The sequence below is a fragment of the Nerophis lumbriciformis genome, linkage group LG17 (genome assembly GCF_033978685.3).
Source record: "Nerophis lumbriciformis linkage group LG17, RoL_Nlum_v2.1, whole genome shotgun sequence".
NCBI lineage: Eukaryota > Metazoa > Chordata > Actinopteri > Syngnathiformes > Syngnathidae > Nerophis > Nerophis lumbriciformis.
Genome location: NC_084564.2, coordinates 683,723 through 710,000, shown reverse-complemented (window position 1 = coordinate 710,000; position 26,278 = coordinate 683,723). Strand labels below are relative to the sequence as shown.

General features: G+C 39.8%; 1 protein-coding gene across 2 annotated transcripts in view; it reads right to left on the bottom strand.

Moving 5' to 3' along the window:
• nars2 (asparaginyl-tRNA synthetase 2, mitochondrial) overlaps nucleotides 1-17,236 on the bottom strand; it is a 21,793-nt gene extending 4,557 nt beyond the window's left edge. The window contains exons 1-9 of one of the 2 annotated variants that reach the window (XM_061972169.1): nucleotides 16,945-17,236; nucleotides 8,411-8,520; nucleotides 8,217-8,337; nucleotides 8,015-8,155; nucleotides 7,861-7,941; nucleotides 3,569-3,660; nucleotides 3,318-3,450; nucleotides 3,162-3,260; nucleotides 3,022-3,059 (exon numbers count right to left, since the gene is read on the bottom strand). In XM_061972169.1, the coding sequence (XP_061828153.1) occupies nucleotides 3,022-3,059; nucleotides 3,162-3,260; nucleotides 3,318-3,450; nucleotides 3,569-3,660; nucleotides 7,861-7,941; nucleotides 8,015-8,155; nucleotides 8,217-8,337; nucleotides 8,411-8,520; nucleotides 16,945-17,085 (956 nt within the window). In that variant the 5' untranslated portion in view covers nucleotides 17,086-17,236. The remainder of the gene's footprint in view (nucleotides 1-3,021; nucleotides 3,060-3,161; nucleotides 3,261-3,317; nucleotides 3,451-3,568; nucleotides 3,661-7,860; nucleotides 7,942-8,014; nucleotides 8,156-8,216; nucleotides 8,338-8,410; nucleotides 8,521-16,944) is intronic. The other variant, XM_061972170.1, reaches the window with a different exon arrangement.
• Between the last annotated feature and the right edge of the window lie 9,042 nt (nucleotides 17,237-26,278).

Below are 26,278 nucleotides of genomic sequence, written 5' to 3'. Positions count from 1 at the left end.
TATTATAAGCGCTAACACAGAGGAACTACTTTTAGTAGCATTGTGATCAGAGAGAGCTAAGAACTTGAATGAATGGAAGTGTTCTTGGGGACTCACCCTGTGTCCTGGTGTAACATCCAGCAGGACAGCACGTGCTCATATTGAGCTGCTGCATGGCCTCTGAGTTGGTGAAAGTTAATTGTAGATGATAAATCATGTCTCTCACCTGGATAGTAGAAGGTTGTGGACATAAACCCACAAGTTGGTCAACTTTGACATCCATCTTAGACCCGTTGATGGCCAGAAAGACACGAAAAAAACACTTTTTTTTAAACTCTTTGTGAGGATGATAACCATCCCATCAGTCTTTATCCCAGTGAGAGCAGACATTGTACAGTAAGTGTTTGTTTTATTATGTTTGTATATCTTGTTTATTACTTAGCAATACTGCTACATGATGCTTAGTGTTTTACTTTTAAAACTCCTCCTTAAAAATAGAAGTTTCTGCATCGTCATTTGTCCCAAAGTAGTCTTTGCCATGATTAGTAGTCTTGATGTTGTTGAAGGGAAAGTTGTGATGCGTCTGTGAAATTTATACTTAAAATGATCAAAATATGTAAATACTACATGTCATTATGAATGTTACTACATTATATATATATACTTACAGTGTCTATATCAAATATGTAAATATTACTTGCTATTATGAATGTTCTACATTACATATATACTTAGTGTGTATATAAAATATGTAAATATTACATGTTATTATGAATGTTACTAGATACTACATATATACTTAGTGTGTATATAAAATATGTGAATATTACATGTTATGATGAATGTTACTATGTTACATATATACTTAGTGTGTATATAAAATATGTAAATATTACATGTTATGATGAATGTTACTAGATACTACATATATACTTAGTGTGTATATAAAATATGTATATATATTACATGTTATTATGAATGTTACTAGATACTACATATATACTTAGTGTGTATATAAAATATGTGAATATTACATGTTATGATGAATGCTACTGTTACATATATACTTAGTGTGTATATAAAATATGTAAATATTACATGTTATGATGAATGTTACTAGATACTACATATATACTTAGTGTGTATATAAAATATGTATATATATATTACATGTTATTATGAATGTTAATACATGACATATATACTTACATCATGTATATATTACATGTTATTATGAATGTTACTACATTACATATATACTTACATCATATATATATTACATGTTATTATGAATGTTACTACATGACATATATACTTACATCATGTATATATTACATGTTATTATGTATGTTACTACATGACATATATACTGACATGTATACCGTATTTTCCGCACTATAAGGCGCACCTAAAAACCACAAATTTTCTCAAAAGCTAACAGTGCGCCTTATAACCCGGTGCGCTTTATTACGATTAATTTTCATAAAGTTTCGATCTCGCAACTTCGGTAAACAGCCGCCATCTTTTTTCCCGGTAGAACAGGAAGCGCTTCTTCTTCTACGCAAGCAACCGCCAAGGAAAGCACCCGCCCCCATAGAACAGGAAGCGCTTCACCCGCCCCCATAGAACAGGAAGCGCTTCACCCGCCCCCGGAAGAAGAAGAAAAAACGCGCGGATATCACCGTACGTTTCATTTCCTGTTTACATCTGTAAAGACCACAAAATGGCTCCTACTAAACGATCCGGTTCATAAAAAGACGCAATCTCTCCATCCGCACACGGATTACTACCGTATTTCACAGCAACTGAACCGCACTGTGGATACAACGGGAGCACGTACGGTGAATATTCGCACCACAGAGAATGAGAAGTCATCCTTCACTGTGGTTCTAGCTTGCCATGCTAACTTCCACTCATGGTGATATTCAAAAGGAAGACCTTGCCAAAAGAGACCTTTCCAGCCGGCGTCATCATAAAAGCTAACTCGAAGGGATGGATGGATGAAGAAAAGATGAGCGAGTGGTTAAGGGAAGTTTACGCGAAGAGGCCGGGTGGCTTTTTTCACACAGCTCCGAAGGCGAACACACCTTCACTAAGACGGGCAGACAGCCTCGGACGACATACGCCAACATTTGCCAGTGGATCGTAAATGCTTGGGCAGATATTTCGGTCACAACTGTGGTCCGAGCTTTCCGGAAGGCAGGATTCACAGAACAACAGCGACACTGACTCCCGATGACTTCTACGAGACGGAACCGGCCATTTTGGATACCACGCTTGCGCAACTTTTCAATTCGGACACCGAAGACGAAGAATTCGAAGGATTTACGAATGAAGAATAACTTCAGAAGGTGAGCGCTATGTTTATTTTGTGTGTTGTGACATTAACGTTCGAGCAACATTATGTTGCTATTTATTGCTCTACACCATTTTGAATTTTACTATGTTTGTGATTGCACATTTGCGTACATTTTGGGACAGAGTTGTTAGAACGCTGGTTTTCAATATATTATTAAAGTTTGACTGAACTATCTGACTGTTTTTTTGACATTCACTTTAGCGCAGCGTTTTTTTGACATTCACTTTAGCGCAGCGTAGGCGCGGCTTATAGTCCGGGGCGGCTTATTGGTGGACAAAATTATGAAATATGTAATTCATAGAAGGTGCGGCTAATAATCCGGTGCGCCTTATAGTGCGGAAAATACGGTATATTACATGTTATTATGAATGTTACTACATGACATATATACTTACATCATATATATATATTAAATGTTATTATGAATGTTACTACATTACATATATACTTACAATATGTATATAAAACCCTGATGGAGGTTTTCGGATGTTTTTTTTAGAGTGCTTTACATGCGGAATAGAGCAATTCCCATTACCTTTATTTATAGCTGACTTTTGCTAACTTTAATTTAGGGTTTATAATGCAAAAAAAAGAAGAACAGGTGTTCTTGTCTTACATTAGTATTGTGAATGATAAACAAAATAAAAAAAAGTGCAGTTCCCATTTAAAAAGCAAAGACCTACACGAGGAAGCGCTCCTTCAACATGGCCTCCACAGCATCCTTTCAGCACGTCGGGACGCGGCAGGAGAAACAAAGCCAGACGATTGGACGACGGGTTGCCAGGCGGACTTGAATGAATGGAAGTGTTCTTGGGGGACTCACCCTGTGTCCTGGCGTCACGTGCTTGTGGAACACTTCCACATCGTGCGCGCAGCAGGACAGCACGTGCTCAGTAGTCCACCTGAACATGTCCTCCATGACCTGAGGAGCAGCCAAGTCCATCAGATGACGTCAGCGCGTGTCATCGCACTGCCGCACCTTGACCAGGTCCTGTATGGACTGCGTGAAGGCCACCTCCGCCTCCACCATGTAGAACTCGGCCAGATGGCGACGACTCTGGGAGTTCTCGGCACGGAAAGTCGGCCCGAAAGTGTAGACTTTGGAAAATGACCTGCAGGCATAATTATGAGAGATGTGTGTGTGTATGTGTGTGTAGGGGCCCTGAAGGCACCACACAATTATGATACAGGATTAGAACGAAGGAGAGAGAAAGCAAACAGAACTCTGACCCTGACATGACCTCCAGGTGGAGCTGCCCAGACACGGTCAGGTAGGTTGGAACCGAGAAGAAGTTGGGATCATCCTCCTCTGGGCAGGAAGGCTGCAGAGGAATGAACCACATGCAATCTTTAGCCACTTCGTTGTAGACCACCACCACGTACCTCATTTCAGTACAGGCGTGATTTGTTAAAACACATGTACAGTAGGAAGGGGAATAATATAGCACCATTCGTGGAGGTTTACCTGACACATGAAACGTGACAAATTTAGGGGCGCATGATCCACTTAGTGTTGAACATCTTAAAAAAAAAAGTTTGTCGGCAATTCCAACTTTATGCAGAGTGGCGCTTTCCATCGTTTTCAGCAGACTCTTCCTCTCAGGTGAGATACACCCAGGAATGGGGCCCTATGAATCCCTTCCCTACTGCAATTCCATATCAATTAAAACGTTTATGCATATAGCCCTTAATCACAAGTGTCTCAAAGGGCTTTTAAACGTCATCTAATATTACACTCTAACCATTGTTTGTTCAAATAAAAACAAGTATTTAAAGATCATGACTAGTGATGGGTTGATGAGGCGTCATGAAGCGTTTCGACACATTGCAAAACTGTATTGATACTGTGTCGATACTGTGTCACTAAATACTGACATCTGCTGGACATTAAAAATCCCTACAGGCAACCTATGGACCGACTCAACTGACACTGATTTGATGCCCTAGTACAGGGGTCACCAACCTTTTTGAAACCAAAAACTACTTCTTGGGTACTGATTAATGCGAAGGGCTACCAGTTTGATACACACTTAAATAAATAAATATATTGTCATTTGTAAGTTACACGTAAGTGTGATTTAAACAAGAATAGCTAAATAAATACATTTATATATATAAAAAAATGGGTATTTCTGTCTGTCATTCTGTCGTACATTTTTTTTTCCTCTTACGGAAGTTTTTTGTAGAGAATAAATGATGAAAAAAACACTTAATTGAATGGTTTAAAAGAGGAGAAAACTTTAAAAAATTAAAATAAAATTTTGAAACATAGTTTATCTTCAATTTCGACTCTTTATAATTCAAAATTCAACCGACAAAAAGAAGAGGAAAATCTAGCTTATTTGAATCTTTTTGAAAAAATTAAAAAAAGAATTTATGGAACATCATTGGTAATTTTTCCTGATTAAGATAAATTTTAGAATTTTGATGACATGTTTTTAAATTGGTTAAAATCCAATCTGCACTTTGTTAGAATATTTAACAAATTGGACCAAGCTATATTTCTAACAAAGACAAATCAGTATTTCTTCTAGATTTTCCAGAACAAAAATTTTAAAAGAAATTCAAAATACTTTGAAATAAGATTTAAATTTGATTCTACAGATTTTCTAGATTTGCCAGAATATTTTTTTTGAATTTTAATCATAGTAAGTTTGAAGAAATATTTCACAAATATTCGTCGTCGAAAAAACAGAAGCTAAAATATTTATTATTCTTTACAATAAAAAATAAATAAATTGACTTGAACATTGATTTAAATTGGCAGGAAAGAAGAGGAAGAAATTTAAAAGGTAAAAAGATATATTTGTTTAAAAATCCTAAAATCATTTTTAAGGTTGTATTTTTTCTCTAAAATTAAGTAATAAGAAGCAAAGTAAAAAATAAATGAATTTATTTAAACAAGTGAAGACCCATCCATCCATCCATTTTCTACCGCTTATTCCAAGTGAAGACCAAGTCTTTAAAATATTTTCTTGGATTTTCAAATTCTATTTGAGTTTTGTCTCTTTTAGAATTAAAAATGTGGAGCAAAGCGAGACCAGCTTGCTAGTAAATAAATACAATTTAAAAAATAGAGGCAGCTCACTGGTAAGTGCTGCTCTTTGAGCTATTTTTAGAACAGGCCAGCGGGCGACTGATCTGGTCCTTACGGGCTACCTGGTGCCCGCGGGCACCGCGTTGGTGACCCCTGCCCTAGTATATACAATAATATAAACCAAGTCATTGTATTTCATTTAGGATTATTTATATCTTCATTTAAATAAAAATATATGTTTATCTTTTTTAGATACAGTCAATAAATAATGTGAACATGTATCATAACATGGAAATCTAAGAGAACGTGTTGTGGATGATTGTGGACTGGGAATTTTTTTTATTTTATTTTTTTACACATTTTTATAAAAATAAAAATAAAAGTTTTTCCGACGTATTACATTTTAGACGATTTCTCTTCTTAGTTATTATTTCTCCGGCTGTAGAAAAGAGCCGCTCACAGGGCACAGAGGAGGCGACACAGTTGGCGTATCGGTCACGTGACCAAAACAGCTCATGATCGGTCACGTGACTTTCTAAAAGCGGTAAGCGCACCGACACAGGGTTTCGCTCTATGAGCTCGACGCATGCGCCGATGCATCGGTGTTGCCGGACCCATCACTAATCATGACTTTAAAGCAACTTACCCATCAAATTGTGAACTGTAAAAATATTTTTTTACGGTAAATAAAAACTGGCCAAATTTTACCATAGATGAAATTAAAACTGTTTATTATTTACAGTAGTAATGCACTGTAAAAACAACAACCATATATTTTACGATAAAAACTGTGGTACTGTTTGTCCATTTATATGTTGTAAAAAAAACACACAAAAGGGCAAATTGTCAGTTTTTTTATTGTAAAATATAGAATTGTGTATGTAAAAATATCATAAAAAATAAATAATTGTGTATTAATGACTGACGACTTATATTTATATTGTGTTCACTAAGTGTAACAGCCCCATCTAGTGGACGAAATTGTCACACACACACTAGGTGTGGTGAAATTACCCTCTGCATTTGACCCATCACTTTGTTCCACCCCGTGGGAGGTGAGGGGAGCAGTGAGCGGCAGTGGTGGCCACGCTCGGGAATCATTTTGGTGATTTAACCGCCAATTCCAACCCTTGATGCCGAGTCCCAAGAATGGAGGCAATGGCTCCCATTTTTATAGTCTTTGGTATGACTCTGCCGGGGTTTGAACTCACAACCTACCCATCTCAAGGCGGACACTCTAACAACAAGGCCATATTCCCTAGTTCAGGGGTCGGCAACCCGCGGCTCCTGAGCCGCATGCGGCTCTTTGATCACTCTGATGCGGCTCAGCTGCATACTTGACGACCCTCCCGATTTTCCCGGGAGATTTCCGGATTTCGGTGCCTCTCGCAGAAAACTCCCGGGATTGATATTCTCTGATTTTCACCCTAACAATAATAATAAGGGCGTGCCATGATTGTACAGCATTTAGCGCCCTCTACAATCTGTACAGATAGCGTCCCAGCCCAGCCTTTTGTTATTTGCATCTTCTGCTTGCATGCGTAAGTGACAGCAAGGCATACTTGGTCAACAGCCACACAGGTTACACTGACGGTGGCCATATAAAAAAACTTTAAGACTCTTACTAATAATGCGCCACACTTTGAACCAAAACCAAACAAGAATGACAAACACATTTTGGGAGAACATCTGCACCTTAACACAACATAAACACAACAGAACAAATACCCAGAATCCCATGCAGCCCTGACAGTTCCGGGCTACATTATACACCCCTGCTACCACCAACCCCCCCCCCCTCCGTGCGTCGGTTGAGGTGGGCGGGGTTTGGTAGCAGGGGGTGTATAATGTAGCCCGGAAGAGTTAGGGCTGCATGGGATTCTGGGTATTTGTTCTGTTGTGTTTATGTTGTGTTACGGTGCAGATGTTCTCCCGAAATGTGTTTGTTATTCTTGTTTGATGTGGGTTCACAGTGTGGCGCGTTCTTAGTAAGAGTGTTAAAGTTTTTTATACCGCCACCGTCAGTGTAACCTGTGTGGTTGTTGACCAAGTATGCCTTGCTGTCGCACGTGAGCAAGCAGAAACCCCATACAACGTGTGGCTAGACCGGCATGTTGGTTGTAGTGGGTGCTAAATGCTGTACCTTCACGGCACGTTCGAAGGAATAGTTGCCTCGTATTTCGTAGTCTGTGGGAAAAATCGGGAGGGTTGACAAGTATGACGCTCTCATATAAAACTCGCGGGCTGCACTAACATTCAATTTTCAAATTAAGGTGTGGGCCGCATGTCTGAGACCCTTGGTTTAAACATAGCACAAAGCAAAAAAAAAAACTTTGTATGCAATGTTATTTCATTTTAAATTACAAAAGATTTTTGTGGCTCCCGTTGTTTTCTTTAATTTGTGAAACTGGTCAAAATGGCTCTTTGAGTGGTAAAGGTTGCCGACCCCTGCACTAGTTGAACAACACATGTTTTTAATGCCCACCTGGATCTGAAAGAGTTCCCCTGCTCCTTCACAGTCGTTGGAGGTGATGACGGGCGTGTGAACGTGCAGGAAGCCATGTTCCTGGGCGAGGGGCGAGGACACAACAGGTGTGTGTGAGGTGCAGCCGAGGAAGGTCTGCGACCAGCGGGCTCACCTTGAAGTAGGAGTGGATGGCAGACGTGGCCTCGCTCCGAATCCTCAGCAGGGAGCTGAAGGCCTTGGTTCTGCTGCGAAGATGTGGGAACTGGCGGGTGTACTCCGGCTTGTGTCGCCCTTTGATCTTAAAGGGGAAGTCCTGCGAGGAGAAGGAGGCATGACGAGTTCCTGTGGGCGGAGCTCGTAGGGCGCGTCCTTACCACAGGGTCACATTCTCCAACCACGCCAATGTGATCTGCTCGGAGCTCCACCGCTTGTTTCGGGTGCTGACTTTCCTGCAGGGTTCCTCGGACCTCCACTGCGCTCCCAAAAGTCAGCGATCTGCGTGGAAGGCAGGAGAAAAGAAGACATTTTCCACGCCTCGTCAAGACCTCACGCACCCTGAAGTCCTTACGGGTGGTCCAGCTGGGGACTGGCCACCACCTGCAGCGACTGCAGGCAGCTTCCGTCGTTCACGTCCAGGAACAAGTTGGCCTTCTGCGATCTGACAGAACCAAGCCATCCCTGGAAAACAAAGTCCTTCTCATTGAGGGCCAATTTTAACAGTGAATCATTAGAAACATTCAATAGTCTTGTTAACAGTGAATGTGTATATCATTAGAAACATTCAATAGTCTTGTTAACAGTGAATGTGTATATCATTAGAAACATTCAATAGTCTCGTTAACAGTGAATGTGTATATCATTAGAAACATTCAATAGTCTTGTAGCAGTGAATGTGTATATCATTAGAAACATTCAATAGTCTTGTTAACAGTGAATGTGTATATCATTAGAAACATTCAATAGTCTTGTAACAGTGAATGTGTATATCATTAGAAACATTCAATAGTCTTGTTAACAGTGAATGTGTATATCATTAGAAACATTCAATAGTCTTGTTAACAGTGAATGTGTATATCATTAGAAACATTCAATAGTCTTGTTAACAGTGAATGTGTATATCATTAGAAACATTCAATAGTCTTGTTAACAGTGAATGTGTATATCATTAGAAACATTCAATAGTCTTGTTAACAGTGAATGTGTATATCATTAGAAACATTCAATAGTCTTGTAGCAGTGAATGCGTATATCATTAGAAACATTCAATAGTCTCGTTAACAGTGAATGTGTATATCATTAGAAACATTCAATAGTCTTGTAGCAGTGAATGTGTATATCATTAGAAACATTCAATAGTCTCGTTAACAGTGAATGTGTATATCATTAGAAACATTCAATAGTCTTGGTAACAGTGAATGTGTATGTCATTAGAAACATTCAATAGTCTTGTTAACAGTGAATGTGTATATCATTAGAAACATTCAATAGTCTTGTTAACAGTGAATGTGTATATCATTAGAAACATTCAATAGTCTTGTTAACAGTGAATGTGTATATCATTAGAAACATTCAATAGTCTTGTAGCAGTGAATGTGTATATCATTAGAAACATTCAATAGTCTTGTAGCAGTGAATGCGTATATCATTAGAAACATTCAATAGTCTCGTTAACAGTGAATGTGTATATCATTAGAAACATTCAATAGTCTTGTAGCAGTGAATGTGTATATCATTAGAAACATTCAATAGTCTCGTTAACAGTGAATGTGTATATCATTAGAAACATTCAATAGTCTTGGTAACAGTGAATGTGTATGTCATTAGAAACATTCAATAGTCTTGTTAACAGTGAATGTGTATATCATTAGAAACATTCAATAGTCTTGTTAACAGTGAATGTGTATATCATTAGAAACATTTAATAGTCTTGTTAACAGTGACTGTGTATATCATTAGAAACATTCAATAGTCTTGTTAACAGTGAATGTGTATATCATTAGAAACATTCAATAGTCTTGTTAACAGTGAATGTGTATATCATTAGAAACATTCAATAGTCTTGTTAACAGTGAATGTGTATATAATTAGAAACATTCAATTGTCTTGTTAACAGTGAATGTGTATATCATTAGAAACATTCAATAGTCTTGTTACACCATTTGCAAAGGAAAGGGTTCTTGATTTTCATGTTTTTACTTACAGATTAATAGGGCTGCAGCTAACGATTATTTTTCTATCGATTAATCTATAGATTATTTTTTTCGATTAATCGGTTAATCTATAGATTATTTTTCGATTAATCTATAGATTATTTTTCCTTTTGCCGATTTTTTTTTAAATTTAAAATGAAGAGGAAAAAATAAATGTAGGCCAGTTTTTTCAAAAGGCATGGCTTTTATTTACAAAAAAAAAAGTATGGCCACTCAGTCAACATTGACAACAACATGACAAAATATTCTGTAACAATGTAAACATTTAAAACTTTTAACATTTAACAAAATTAAAAGTAGCTTATTTGCTTTTTAATGTGCAAATATAAAAGTAAACATCCAGTGCAAATCTTAATATTCTGGAATAGTATAAGCATTTCAAAAGTAAAAGTATTGCTTATTTTGCTTTAAAATGTGCAAAAATAAAGATAAACATCCAATACAAAAAAGTGCAAAACGGAAATATTCTGTAACAAGTGTAAACATTTCAACAAAAGTAAAAGTATTGCTTATTTGCTAAAATGTGCAAAAATAAAGCTAAACATCCAATACAAAAAAGTGTACAGTGTAAACATTTCAACAAAAGTAAAAGTATTGCTTATTTTGCTTAATAACACAACAATGATAGTATGATTAAAGTGAAAGTTAATTGTTGGTTTGTACATAGTATATGTAACTGTTAATGTTGTAAAAGGTATTTGCACAACTAATTAACGTTAGCGTTTGTGACACGTCTTGTGCCGTGGGGTTCTTTCAGGACCGACAGACTGAACGCCAGACGGCTTTGCCAGGTTTACAATCTTTTAATTTTACACAAAGTCTTTTCTCTTCAAACTGCGCGGATCGCGCACCTGGGCACGATTGCGGCGTCGCTCCCGGCGCGCCCCGCCTCGCCGCTCGCTGGCCGCCGCCGCCTCTCCACAGCGTTAAAGAGGAGCGCGTCTTTGTAAACACTGAACAGGCACGCCAAACGCGCCTCTCAGAGCAAACGGTGCTTTAGTTTATGAATTTACAATGCAGATACAAATGACACATTCATGTTTTTGTGTAATAATGACAACGTATACGCACGCGGACGATTGACTTGTTGATGGTGATGGCAAGAACGCTGTCGGGGGTTTTCTTTTCAAATGTTCGTTCATAGCCGTTGTGCTGCTATGATAGGCCATTTCCGCTCGACACAGTGTGCATACAACAACATTATTAGGCCGTTTATTGAAATACTCCCACACTTTTGACGACTTTTGGCGTGCTTTTTTCCCCTCGCTCGCATCGTCTGCTTTGCGCTCCGCCATGACAGTAAAGTAGTGTGACGTAAATATGCGACGCGCCGACGCACAAAAACGGCGTCGACGTATTTACGTAACCGATGACGTCGACTACGTCGACGCGTCGTTTCAGCCTTACAGATTAATAAATAACTTGTTTTGAAATCATAAGTCAAGTTGTCAGGCCGATATTAAAGTATTCATTTTGTAAAATAAAAAAAAACTATTATTAACGTGTAGAACTAATGCATGAAGTACAATCAAAACTGAAAAAACTAATAATACATTTTGCCAGAAAGGGTTTTATTCTAGCCTTTTACAGGCCATATAAATATTGTGGCGGGCCACAATAAATCTATTTGGCTGACTACATCCAATGACGTGGCGGGCCAATTAAAAAAACAATGTGGCAGGCCACCTTAATGGATGTGAGGACACATTAAAGGATGTGAGGGACACATTAAAGGATGTGGGGGACACATTAAAGGATGTGGGGGACACATTAAAGGATGTGGGGGACACATTAAAGGATGTGGGGGACACATTAAAGGATGTGGGGGGACACATTAAAGGATGTGGGGGACACATTAAAGGATGTGGGGGACACATAATACGATGTGGGGGACACATTAAGCGATGTGGGGGACACATTAAAAAATGTGGGGGACACATTAAAGGATGTGAGGGACACATTAAAGGATGTGAGGGACACATTAAAGGATGTGAGGGACACATTAAAGGATGTGGGGGACACATTAAGCGATGTGGGGGACACATTAAAGGATGTGGGGGACACATAATACGATGTGGGGGACACATTAAGCGATATGGGGAACACATTAAAGGATGTGAGGGACACATTAAAGGATGTGAGGGACACATTAAAGGATGTGGGGGACACATAATACGATGTGGGGGACACATTGAGCGATGTGGGGAACACATTAAAGGATGTGAGGGACACATTAAAGGATGTGGGGGACACATTAAAGGATGTGGGGGACACATTAAAGGATGTGGGGGACACATTAAAGGATGTGAGGGACACATTAAAGGATGTGGGGGACACATTAAAGGATGTGGGGGACACATTAAAGGATGTGGGGGACACATAATACGATGTGGGGGACACATTAAGCGATGTGGGGGACACATTAAAAAATGTGGGGGACACATTAAAAAATGTGAGGGACACATTAAAGGATGTGAGGGACACATTAAAGGATGTGGGGGACACATTAAAGGATGTGGGGGACACATTAAAGGATGTGGGGGACACATTAAAGGATGTGGGGGACACATAATACGATGTGGGGGACACATTAAGCGATGTGGGGGACACATTAAGCGATGTGGGGGACACATTAAGCGATGTGGGGGACACATTAAAGGATGTGAGGGACACATTAAGCGATGTGGGGGACACATTAAGCGATGTGGGGGACACATTAAGCGATGTGGGGGACACATTAAAGGATGTGGGGGACACATTAAAGGATGTGAGGGACACATTAAAGGATGTGGGGTACACATTAAAGGATGTGGGGGACACATTAAAGGATGTGGGGGACACATTAAAGGATGTGGGGGACACATTAAGCGATGTGGGGGACACATTAAAGGATGTGAGGGACACATTAAGCGATGTGGGGGACACATTAAAAAATGTGGGGGACACATTAAAAAATGTGAGGGACACATTAAAGGATGTGAGGGACACATTAAAGGATGTGGGGGACACATTAAGCGATGTGGGGGACACATTAAAGGATGTGGGGGACACATAATACGATGTGGGGGACACATTAAGCGATGTGGGGAACACATTAAAGGATGTGAGGGACACATTAAAGGATGTGAGGGACACATTAAAGGATGTGGGGGACACATAATACGATGTGGGGGACACATTGAGCGATGTGGGGAACACATTAAAGGATGTGAGGGACACATTAAAGGATGTGAGGGACACATTAAAGGATGTGAGGGACACATTAAAGGATGTGGGGGACACATTAAAGGATGTGGGGGACACATAATACGATGTGGGGGACACATTAAGCGATGTGGGGGACACATTAAAAAATGTGGGGGACACATTAAAAAATGTGAGGGACACATTAAAGGATGTGAGGGACACATTAAAGGATGTGGGGGACACATTAAAGGATGTGGGGGACACATTAAAGGATGTGGGGGACACATTAAAGGATGTGGGGGACACATAATACGATGTGGGGGACACATTAAGCGATGTGGGGGACACATTAAGCGATGTGGGGGACACATTAAAGGATGTGAGGGACACATTAAGCGATGTGGGGGACACATTAAGCGATGTGGGGGACACATTAAGCGATGTGGGGGACACATTAAAGGATGTGAGGGACACATTAAGCGATGTGGGGGACACATTAAGCGATGTGGGGGACACATTAAAGGATGTGGGGGACACATTAAAGGATGTGGGGGACACATTAAGCGATGTGGGGGACACATTAAAGGATGTGAGGGACACATTAAGCGATGTGGGGGACACATTAAGCGATGTGGGGGACACATTAAAGGATGTGAGGGACACATTTAAGGATGTGGGGGACACATTTAAGGATGTGAGGGACACATTAAAGGATGTGGGGTACACATTAAAGGACGTGGGGGACACATTAAGCGATGTGAGGGACACATTAAACAATGTGACAGGCCACTTAAATGATGTGGGGAGCCAGTTTAATAACGTGATGTGACACACTAAATGATGTAGTGTGCCAAATAATAAACGATGTAGCGGGCCACATTTATTGACGTGGTGGGCAATATTACATGATGTGGCAGGCAATTTAAATTACGTGGCATTAAACGATGTGGGGGCCACATAAAACGATGTCGCAGGTCACCTTAAACGATGTGACGGGCCACATTAAATGATGTGGCAAGCTACCTTGAATGATGTGGTGAGCCAGTTTAATAACGTGATGTGCCACACTAAATGATGTAGTGTGCCGGTTAGTGAACGACGTGGCAGGCCACATTTAACGATGTAGTGGCCCAATTAATAAACAATGCGGCAGGCCATTTTAAATGATGTGGCAGGAAATTTAAATAATGTGGCGGGCAACTTTAAATGATGTGGTGGTCCAATTAAAAACAATGTGGCGGGCCAATTAAAAAAACGATGTGGCGGGCCAATTAAAAAACAATGTGGCGGGCCATTTAAAAAACAATGTGGCGGGCCAATTAATAAACGATGTGGCGGGCTAATTGATAAATTATGTGGCAAGCTAATTAATAAATTATGTGGTGGGCCAATTAATAAGCAACGTGGCGGGCCAATTAAACAACGTGGCGGGCCACATTGAAGATGTGGCAGTCCAAATAAACAAAATGGCGATGCAACTAAAGCAATGTGGCGAACAAATTTAAAGGATGTGGCGGGCCAATTAAAAACAATGTGGCGGGCCAATTAAAAAACAATGTGGCGGGACAATTAATAAACGGTGTGGCGGGCTAATTAATAAATTATGTGGCGAGCTAATAATAAATTATGTGGTGGGCCAATTAATAAACAAAGTGGCGGGCTAATTTATAAACAATGTGGCGGGCCACATTGAATATGTGGCAGGCCAAATAATAAACGAAATGGCGATGCAACTAAAGCAATGTGGCGGGCAACTTTAAATGATGTGGCTGGCCAATTAAAAACAATGTGGCAGGCCAATTAAAAACAAGATGGCAGGCCTATTAATAAACAATGTGGCAGGCCTATTAATAAACAATGTGGCGGGCTAATTGATAAAAGATGTGGCGGGCTAATTGATAAATGATGTGGTGGGCCAATTAATAAGCAACGTGGCGGGCCGCGTTGAAGATGTGGCAGTCCAAATAAACGAAATGGCGATGCAACTAAAGCAATGTGGCGGGCAAATTTAAAGGATGTGGCGGGCCAATTAAAAACAATGTGGCGGGCCAATTAATAAACAATGTGACGGGCCAATTAATAAACGATGTGGCGGGCTAATTGATAAAAGATGTGGCGGGCTAATTGATAAATGATGTGGTGGGCCAATTAATAAACAACATGGCGGGCTAATTGATAAATGATGTGGTGGGCCAATTAATAAACGATGTGGCGGGCTAATTGATAAAAGATGTGGTGGGCCAATTAATAAACAACATGGCGGGCTAATTGATAAACAATGTGGCGGGCCACTTAGAAGATGTGGCAGGCCAAATAATAAACAAAATGGCGATGCAACTAAAGCACCTTAAATAATTTGGGGGCCCACTTTAATAACGCCACATTATGAATGATGTGGCGGGCCAATGTAATGACGTGGCAAGCTACCATAAACTATGTGGCGGGCAACTTTAAATGATGTGGCTGGCCAATTAAAAACAATGTGGCTGGCCAATTAATAAACAATGTGGCAGGCCAATTAAAAACAATGTGGCAGGCCAATTAATAAACGATGTGGCGGGCTAATTGATAAAAGATGTGGCGGGCTAATTGATAAAAGATGTGGCGGGCTAATTGATAAATGATGTGGTGGGCCAATTAATAAGCAACGTGGCGGGCCAATTAAACAATGTGGCGGGCCACATTGAAGATGTGGCAGTCCAAATAAACAAAATGGCGATGCAACTAAAGCAATGTGGCGGGCAAATTTAAAGGATGTGGCGGGCCAATTAAAAACAATGTGGAGGGCCAATTAATAAACGATGTGGCGGGCTAATTGATAAATTATGTGGCGAGCTAATTGATAAATTATGTGGCGAGCTAATTGATAAATTATGTGGTGGGCCAATTAATAAACAAAGTGGCGGGCTAATTGATAAACAATGTGGCGGGCCAAATAATAAACGAAATGGCGATGCAACTAAAGCAATGTGGCGGGCAACTTTAAATGATGTGGCTGGCCAATTAAAAACAACGTGGCAGGCCAATTAATAAACAATGTGGCAGGCCAATTAATAAACAATGTGGCAGGCCAATTAATAAACAACGTGGCATGTGGTGAGCCAATTTAGGGTTAGGGTTAGGGTTAGGGTTAGGGCATGTGGTGAGCCAATTTAGTAACCTGGTGTGCCACACTAAATGATGTGGTGTGCCAATTATTAAACGCGGTAGGCCACGTTTAACGATGTGGTGGGCAACTTTAAATGATGTGGCGGGCTCCATTAAATGATGTGGCGGGCCATTTAATAAACGATGTGGCGAGCCAATTAATGACTGATGTGGCGGGCCACCTTAAACGATGTGGCGGGCCAGACTTGGCCTCCGGGCCTTGAGTTTGACAACTGTGATGTAAAAGAACTGTTTCAGGGAGATATTTGAAACAAGACACATGAACGCAGCACGCTGGCTGTGAGGCATTCAGGGGAAATAGGAAAGTTTACAATCAGCCAACTGAAGAACATTTCGAAGACAAATGAAGGAAACAAAATCTATTTTAAATAACGTCACGTGTATTGTTGCATGCTGGTGAAATTATGATCACGATATAATATTATAATCTAATCATATATATATGAAGTCATGTTATTAAGTGGAAGATCGTGTTGAAGCTGTAAAGAGTTCCGAGACCAGTAGTAATAATATGTGCAGATAAAGAGTGTTTACTTACACAAACTTGAATGTTTTGTCCCACTGAAGATCCTGAAAGTGCTTCACAAACTCTCAGCTTCTTTGTTGTTTTCATAGAAAAATGTCTGAAAGTGAAAAGTGCTCTTCGGCACACATCAAGCCCAGAGTATCGCAACAACATCCCGGACTCCAAACCACTAAAAAGCACACGTGTCGCACTCCTTTAAACGTCAAACAAAAAGTTTGGGCGACATTTATTAGTCAAAATGTGAGCATTTATTTAATCTCACTTTGACATTCACGTTTGTGCCGCCTGTTCCTTCCTCATTACTTCCGGGTTGGCTCGAGCCTCTTCCCCATTCGTCCAATATGATCACATGGGTAAAAAAAACAGCCAATCAGATTTGAAGCTTTTACGTCAGTGCTTTAGCCGCTCATGGGAGTTGTAGTTTTCTTTCAAAAATGACTAAACTATACATTAGAAACATTTATGAGCGGTATAAAACACGGTTTTAATTCTTTACTCCGCTAATTGAATATGTTTTACATAGATGAATAAACCAGAACTTATATTATTGTACAGTCAGGAAGATAAATATGCGACAAAAATGATTGAATTAGTCTCTTTTAAAGTGACAACATGCCACAATATCTACTGAAACAAATGGAAACAATAAGCTGGATTCAAAATCGTTTAAAGTATTTTTTTTAAAAGCATGTTGCGTAAATGTCTGGTTTGTATTCTTAACTTGGTCCGCACATACCCAAAAAGATCTTATATTAATTTATAGGATATGGCAGAATAATTTCACAAATATTTCCCAGGAAGGCTTTAGAGGTAAACTGTTTATATTTATAGAAGGAAAACAAAAAAAGCAACATTATTAGTATTGTAAAAGTAATTCTACAGTCATCTTGCGACAAATTGTGCTTAGAATGTTGCAGTAATGACGAGTAAATGACGCTTAAGTGAGCGTGTGGCACACTCACTACCTGTATGGACACTGCACTTGAGCTAATTGTGCATCAACAACAATAATAACAGTGCAGACACAAAAATTACGCACATTGAAGAGCAATATTGGTATAGTATTATATACAATATTAGCACAGTATAATATACAATATTGGTACAGTATTATTTACAATATTGGTACAGTATTATTTACAATATTGGTACATTATTATATAGATTTTTAGTACAGTATTATATAGAATATTATTACAGTATCATATACAATTATGGTACAGTATTATATAGAATATTAGTACAGCATTATATACAATATTGGTACAGTTTTATATAGAATATTAGTACAGTATTGAATAGAATATTGGTACAGTATTATATACAATATTAGTACAGTATTATCACTATCTGTATTATTATTATTATTATTATTTATTCAGGGATCGTGCAATAATGTTATTGTGTTTTTTTAAACATTTTTAAAAAAAAACAAGTATTGGTAGAAATATTACAAGTGCTTCAAAAATGCATTTGTAAAAAAATACCACAAGAATAAAGTCTTTATTTAATAAATCACTATGATCCTCATAATAATACTCATATTGTTGTGTAAAAACATGACCTGAAGGAACAAATAAATAAGTCATCTAATGACACAGGGAATGAACAAAGGGATTCAAGTATTACAACTGTTGGTAACAAATGCAGAATACAAACAAATGAATAATTCAGCGTGTTTACTAGTTGTACCACGTGATGGCGCTGTTGTTCCACATATTAATGTGTTTGTTTACTAGTTGTACCACGTGATGGCGCTGTTGTTCCACATATTAATTTGTTTGTTTACTAGTTGTACCACGTGATGGCGCTGTTGTTCCACATATTAATGTGTTTGTTTACTAGTTGTACCACGTGATGGCGCTGTTGTTCCACATGTATGTGTTTGTTTACTAGTTGTACCACGTGATACTGTTAGATACTGTTAGCAACTGTTAGATACAATTAGCAACTGTTAGGGCGGCATGGCGTAGTGGGTAGAGCAACCGTGCCAGAAACCTGAGGGTTGCAGGTTCGTTCCCCGCCTCTTACCATCCAAAAAAAAAAAAAAATCGCTGCCGTTGTGTCCTTGGGCGGGACACTTCACCCTTTGCCCCCGGTGCCACTCACACCGGTGAATTGAATGATGAATGATAGGTGGTGGTCGGAGGGGCCGTTGGCGCAAATTGCAGCCACGCTTCCGTCAGTCTACCCCAGGGCAGCTGTGGCTATGAAAGTAGCTTACCACCACCAGGTGTGAATGATTGATGGGTTCTACATGTAAAGCGACTTTGGGTACTTAGAAAAGCGCTATATAAATCCCAGTTATTATTATTATTATTATTAGATACTGTTAGCAACTGTTAGATATTGTTAGCAACTGTTAGATACTGTTAGATACCAGAGGTGGGACCAAGTCATTGTTTTGCAAGTCACAAGTAAGTCTCAAGTCTTTGCCCTCAAGTCCGAGTCAAGTCCCGAGTCAAGACAGGCAAGCCCCGAGTCAAGTCCAAAGTCAAGACTGGAAAGTCTCAAGTCAAGTCCTAAGTCCTACATTTTGAGTTTCGAGTCCTTTCAAGTCCTTTTAACCACAGACTAATATATTAACACAGATTGTGTATGCTTTTCAAACGCTGTATTTATTTATTAAAACAAGTGCATTTTAAATTGCAGGAAAGAAAATTGTGCTGACATTGCACTTTATAATAGCACTATTAACCAGTCATTTTAAACATTAACTCATTCCTTTACAGAACAAACACATTGAAGAATAAAGTGCAAATGTACTTATTTGTACAAAAGTGTTAACATTGAAAAAACATGACATATACGTGAACATAACAAAAAAGTTGTACTTTTTATATGTCAGGGCCCTATGCTGCATTGCATTTGCAAAAGACCAAATTAGCCAAGAGTCTGTCAGTCATTTGTGCACGATGGGGGCGTAGTATGATGCCACCATGGCTGAACACTCGCTCCACTGGAGCACTGGAGGCAGGCACTGCCAAGACTCTCATGGCCACTCGGAACAGTGAAGGAAGAGTCTTCATGTTCAATGCCCAGAACAAAAGGGGGGAGAGAGTTGTTTTGGGTTGGTGCACTACTTGTAAGTGTATCTTGTGTTTTTTATGTTGATTTAATTAAAAAAAAGAAAAGAAAAAAAAAATATTTCTTGTGCGGCCCGATACCAATCGATCCACGGACCAGTACCGGGCCGCGGCCCGGTGGTTGGGGACCACTGAGGTAAACAACCAACAGTATGTCAGAAAGCTAGCTAAAACGGTACACATATTCATAATATAGTATACATTTTAACTGACCTTTATTTTACTATTTTTGTCTTTTTTTAGGTGTCTAAAATACGCGGTGCTGCTGACCGCCGTCTAACGTTACGTGTGATATATTGACTAACGTAACCCTGCTTAAAAAAAATCACTGAACAAAAAGTATGAATAAGGTAGTGAACTGCAACAGATTCCCGTGTTTGCAATAACGTTATAACGTTAGCAGTGAGTTTACAGCCTCACTGATTTAACTACACAGCAAATAAAAGTCACGTTACTTAGCCAATAAACGTTATCTTACATTCAAAACTTACCCTTCTTTGTGCAACTTCAAATGCCGGACGAAGTTGGAAGTTGTTGCCTCTCCATCAGTCATTTTGGAACCGCATGTGTTGCATACTGCAAACCGTTTTGTGTTGACCACCTCGTAATTTTTATACCCAAACGAAATTATTTTAGGTATCATTTTTTGTTCACTGGCGTGTGGTTTGGACATGTCTTCTTCGTTGGTTGTCCTGCAATTTGATTGGATGAATGCTGTGTGATGAAAACAAAGTAGATGTAATTTGATTGGCTGTTGTACTGAGAGCACACCAGCTGACACACGCAACGCTGATAGACAAGTACACAATGAAAAATACGGAGCGCTCCCGAATAACTTTTTCATCTTTGGGTTTTGGGGAAAGTAGCAAGTCATGTCAAGTCATGTCAATTCAAAAGGCTCAAGTCCAAGTGAAGTCACAAGTCATTGATGTTAAAGTCGAAGTCGAGTCGCAAGTCTTTTTACATTTTGTCAAGTCCAGTCTAAAGTCATCAAATTCATGACTCGAGTCTGACTCGAGTCCAAGTCATGTGACTCGAGTCCACACCTCTGTTAGATACTGTTAGCAACTATTAGATACTGTTAGCAACGGTTAGCAACTGTTAGATACAGTTAGCAAGTGTTAGATACTGTTAGCAATTGTTAGCAACTGTTAGATACTGTTAGCAACTGTTAGTTACTGTTTGCTACAGTTAGCAACTGTTAGATACTGTTAGCAACTATTAGATACTGTTAACAACTGTTAGTGAAGTGTCTAATAATGAAGTCATATGATGTTTTGCATATGGTGAATGTTGATGTTCATCTTGGAGAAAGTGAACTACCAATTGAAGTAAGTAGTGGTATTTCCTTTAGAGCACATCATTAAATATGTCCCTAAGTTTGACATTAGCATGTGGACTGGATGAGTTCTCACACGAGAAAAGGCAGTAAAATGGCCCTTGGTATGCAAAGTGATAGCCCTATCTGTGAGAAGAGACTACATGTTTACATTTAAGTTACAACCTATTTCTGTTGTTGACAGACACTGACACAGGAACATCTCCTTATATGGTCAGGCTGTATTCTCCTTCAGGAAGTAGGAATATAAGACGGTCCTCCTAGTTAGGAGAGACCCGACCTCCTCCAGGTGCTGCACACCTGAATAATGATGCTCACGCTTGACCTCCTCCAGGTGCTGCACACCTGAATAATGATGCTCACGCTTGGAGGAAAGAAACTTTTGCTTCAATGTAGCGTCCTTCATGTCTCTTTTGATGCAGCCGTCTCACATACTCATCGTTAGCAAGGCATCACCTGTCTGCTCTTGACGCCTCATTCACACACACACACACACACACACACACACACACACACACACACACACACACACACACACACACACACACACACACACACACACACACACACACACACACACACGGATAAGAAGACTCCCTAAAATAGATCCTCTCCCCTCCAGTGATTAGATGTGACAAGGGTGGTTAAGTGCTGATGAGGCCGTTAGAGAGCTGTGATTCCAGGTAATGACTAGTGTGACACACCAGTAAACAGCAGTCAAGAGCAGGTAATGACTAGTGTGACACACCAGTAAACAGCAGTTAAGAGCAGGTAATGACTAGTGTGACACACCAGTAAACAGCAGTTAAGAGTCTTGCTGAAATAAGCAGGGGCGTCCATGGTAACGTTGCTTGGATGGCAACATATGTTGCTCCAAAAGCTGTATGTACCTTTCAGCATTAATGGTGCCTTCACAGATGTGTAAGTTACCCATGTCTTGGCCACTAATACACCCCCATACCATCACACATGCTGCCTTTTACACTTTGCACCCATAACAATCCGGATGGTTCTTTTCCTCTTTGGTCTGGAGGACACGACGTCCACAGTTTCCAAAAACAATTTGAAACGTGGACTCGTCAGACCACAGAACACTTTTCCACTTTGTATCAGTCCATCTTAGATGAGCTCAGGCCCAGCGAAGCCGACGGCGTTTCTGGGTGTTGTTGATAAACGGTTTTCGCCTTGCATAGTAGAGTTTTAACTTGCACTTACAGATGTAGCGACCAACTGTAGTTACTGACAGTGGTTTTCTGAAGTGTTCCTGAGCCCATGTGGTGATATCCTTTACACACTGATGTAGCTTTTTGATGCAGTACAGCCTGAGGGATCCAAGGTGCGTAATATCATGGCTTACGTGCAGTGATTTCTCCACATTCTCTGAACCCTTTGATGATATTACAGAGCGTAGATGGTGAAATCCCTAAATTCCTTGTTGAGAAATGTTGTTCTTAAACAATTTTCTCAGGCATTTGTTGACAAAGTGGTGACCCTCGCCCCGTCCTTGTTTGTGAATGACTGAGCATTTCATGGAATCTACTTTTATACCCAATCATGGCACCCACCTGTTCCCAATTAGCCTGCTCACCTGTGGGATGTTCCAAATAAGTCTTTGATGAGCATTCCTCAACTTTCTCACTCTTTTTTGCCACTTGTGCCAGCTTTTTTGAAACATGTTGCAAGCATCAAATTCCAAATGAGCTAATATTTGCCAAAGTTTGTCAGTGTGAACATGAAAGATCTTGTCTTTGCAGTCTATTCAATTGAATATAAGTTGAAAAGGATTTGTTGTATTCTCTTTTTATTGACCATTTACACAACCTGACAACTTCACTGCTTTTGGGCGTTGTAGTATGGAATATAAGTGCATGCATGTCAAATGTGTGATATCACGCGCGATACAAGCAGTCCTGCAGAGTGTTACTACTACAATACTACAATACTACAGGTAGGACTTCACCACAACTGTCAAAGTAGTAGCTTGTAGTTTTGTGTTTTCATGTAGTACAAGTACAAGAGTCATGTAGTTGTGTAAGTACTATCAGCATTCAGGAAGTGTCCGTTTCTATTTGCACACTTGAAGGCATCGTGACCTCAGCGTGACCTCACACGATGATGACATTTACAAGACATCAGCACCTTCCTTACATTCTTTACATTCTTTACATTCCTTGTGAGTCTTCATGCAGACTGTCACCACCTTGGCATCCTGCCCTTTGTGCAACATCACACTTTGATGACATCATGATGACATCATGATGACATCAATATGACATCATTATGACATCAATATGACATCATTATGACATCATTTATGACATCATTGACATCATTTATGACATCAACATGGCATGATTATGACATCATTATGATACAATTGATGACATCATTATGACATCATTTATTATATAACATATACCATTATTTATGACATCATTGACATAACATTAGCTTGGCTAACTTCCTGTTAGCCTGGCTAACTTCCTTGGCTAACTTCCTGTTAGCCTGGCTAACTTACTTGGCTAACTTCCTGTTAGCCTGGCTAACTTACTTGGCTAACTTCCTGTTAGCCTGGCTAACCTACTTGGCTAACTTCCTGTTAGCCTGGCTAACCTACTTGGCTAACTTCCTGTTAGCCTGGCTAACTTCCTTGGCTAACATCCTGTTAGCCTGACTTAAACTTTCTTGGCTAACTTCCTGTTAGCCTAGTTAACTTTCTTGGCTATCTTTCTGTTAACCTGGCTAACTTCCTTGACTAACTTCCTGTTAGCCTGGCTAACTTCCTTGGCTAACTTCCTGATAGCCTGGCTAACTTCCTGTTAGCTTGACTTAAACTTTCTTGGCTATTTTCCTGTTACTCTAGCTAACTTCCTTGGCTAACTTCCTGTTAGCCTGGCTAACTTCCATGACTAACTTCCTGTTAGCCTGGCTAACTTCCTTGACTAACTTCCTGTTAGCCTGACTTAAACTTTCTTGGCTAACTTCCTGTTAGCATAGTTAACTTTCTTGGCTATCTTCCTGTTAGCCTGGCTAACTTCCTTGGCTACCTGGCTAACTTCCTTGGCTAACTTCCTGTTAGCCTGACTTAAACTTTCTTGGCTATTTTCCTGTTACTCTGGCTAACTTCCTTGGCTAACTTCCTATTAGCCTGGCTAACTTTCTTGACTAACTTCCTGTTAGCCTGGCTAACTTCCTTGACTAACTTCCCATTTGCCTGGCTAATTTCCTTGACTAACTTCCTGTTAGCCTGGCTAACTTCCTTGGCTAACTTCCTGTTAGCCTGACTTAAACTTTCTTGGCTAACTTCCTGTTAGCCTGACTTAAACTTTCTCTTCTAACTTCCTGTTAGCCTAGTTAACTTTCTTGGCTATCTTCCTGTTAGCCTGGCTAACTTCCATGACTAACTTCCTGTTAGCCTGGCTAACTTCCTGATCGCCTGGCTAACTTCCTTGGCTAACTTCCTTGGCTAACTTCCTGTTAGCCTGACTTAAACTTTCTTGGCTAACTTCCTGTTAGCCTAGTTAACTTTCTTGGTTATCTTTCTGTTAGCCTGGCTAACTTACTTGACTAACTTTCTGTTAGCCTGGCTAACTTCCTTGGCTAACTTCCTGTTAGCCTGGCTAACTTCCTTGGCTAACTTCCTGTTAGCCTGGCTAACTTCCTTGGCTAACATCCTGTTAGCCTGGCTAACTTCCTTGGCTAACTTCCTGATCGCCTGGCTAACTTCCTTGGCTAATTTCCTGTTAGCCTGACTTAAACTTTCTTGGCTAACTTCCTGTTAGCCTAGTTAACTTTCTTGGCTATCTTTCTGTTAGCCTGGCTAACTTCCTTGGCTAACTTCCTGATCGCCTGGCTAACTTCCTTGGCTAATTTCCTGTTAGCCTGACTTAAACTTTCTTGGCTAACTTCCTGTTAGCCTAGTTAACTTTCTTGGCTATCTTTCTGTTAGCCTTGCTAACTTCCTTGGCTAACTTCCTGTTAGCCTGGCTAACTTTATTGGCTAACTTCCTGTTAGCCTGACTAACTTTATTGGTTAACTTCCTGTTAGCATGGCTAACTTTCTTGGCTAACGTCCTGTTAGCCTGGCTAACTTGTGTCATCCTGCATAGTCGCACTCATGCAGTTGTTTTCAGGCTTTGTGTTTGTTTTTGACATTTGTACCATTTTATTTCACATTTGTTTTTGAACCTGCAGTGTTGTGATTGCAATCTTAGTTTTAATGTTGGTGTGTGTGTGTGTGTGTGTGTGTGTGTGTGTGTGTGTGTGTGTGTGTGTGTGTGTGTGTGTGTGTGTGTGTGTGTGTGTGTGTGTGTGTGTGTGTGTGTGTGTGTGTGTGTGTTCAGTCATCAAAGCAGATGGCACAAAGTGAGAAGAATAAAAGTCAAGGTGTGAAAATGACAACAAAAATAGTTCTTGTGTGATTTATGTGACCTGAATGAAATCTATTTGAAGCAGACGCTGGCCTCCTTTCTTCTTTCTTCTTTCTTCTTTCTTCTTTCTTCTGCACATGAATGTTGTGAGCATGAAAACGATGACTATTTATTTTTACTCACTTTAATCAACTTAAAGAGCAATTAGTGGTGCTATTTTTAAAAAGTAAGATGTTTTCTTGACACTTGAATGTTCCGTCAGGACATTTAAAAATGCAGACGAGCTCGTTAGAGCAAACAAACTATTGTCCTCATCAAAAGATGATTATTATTTGTGAAAAAACAGAGTTGTTTTTGTGATGCTGTGTACCTAATAAAGTGGCCTTCATCACAGCTGATATGGATGGATGGATGGATGGATGGATGGATGGATGGATGGATGGATGGATAGATAGATAGATAGATAGATAGATGGATAGATAGATAGATAGTATTTTATTGATTCCTTCAGGAGAGTTCCCTCTGGAAAATGTAAATTCCAGCAGCAGTGA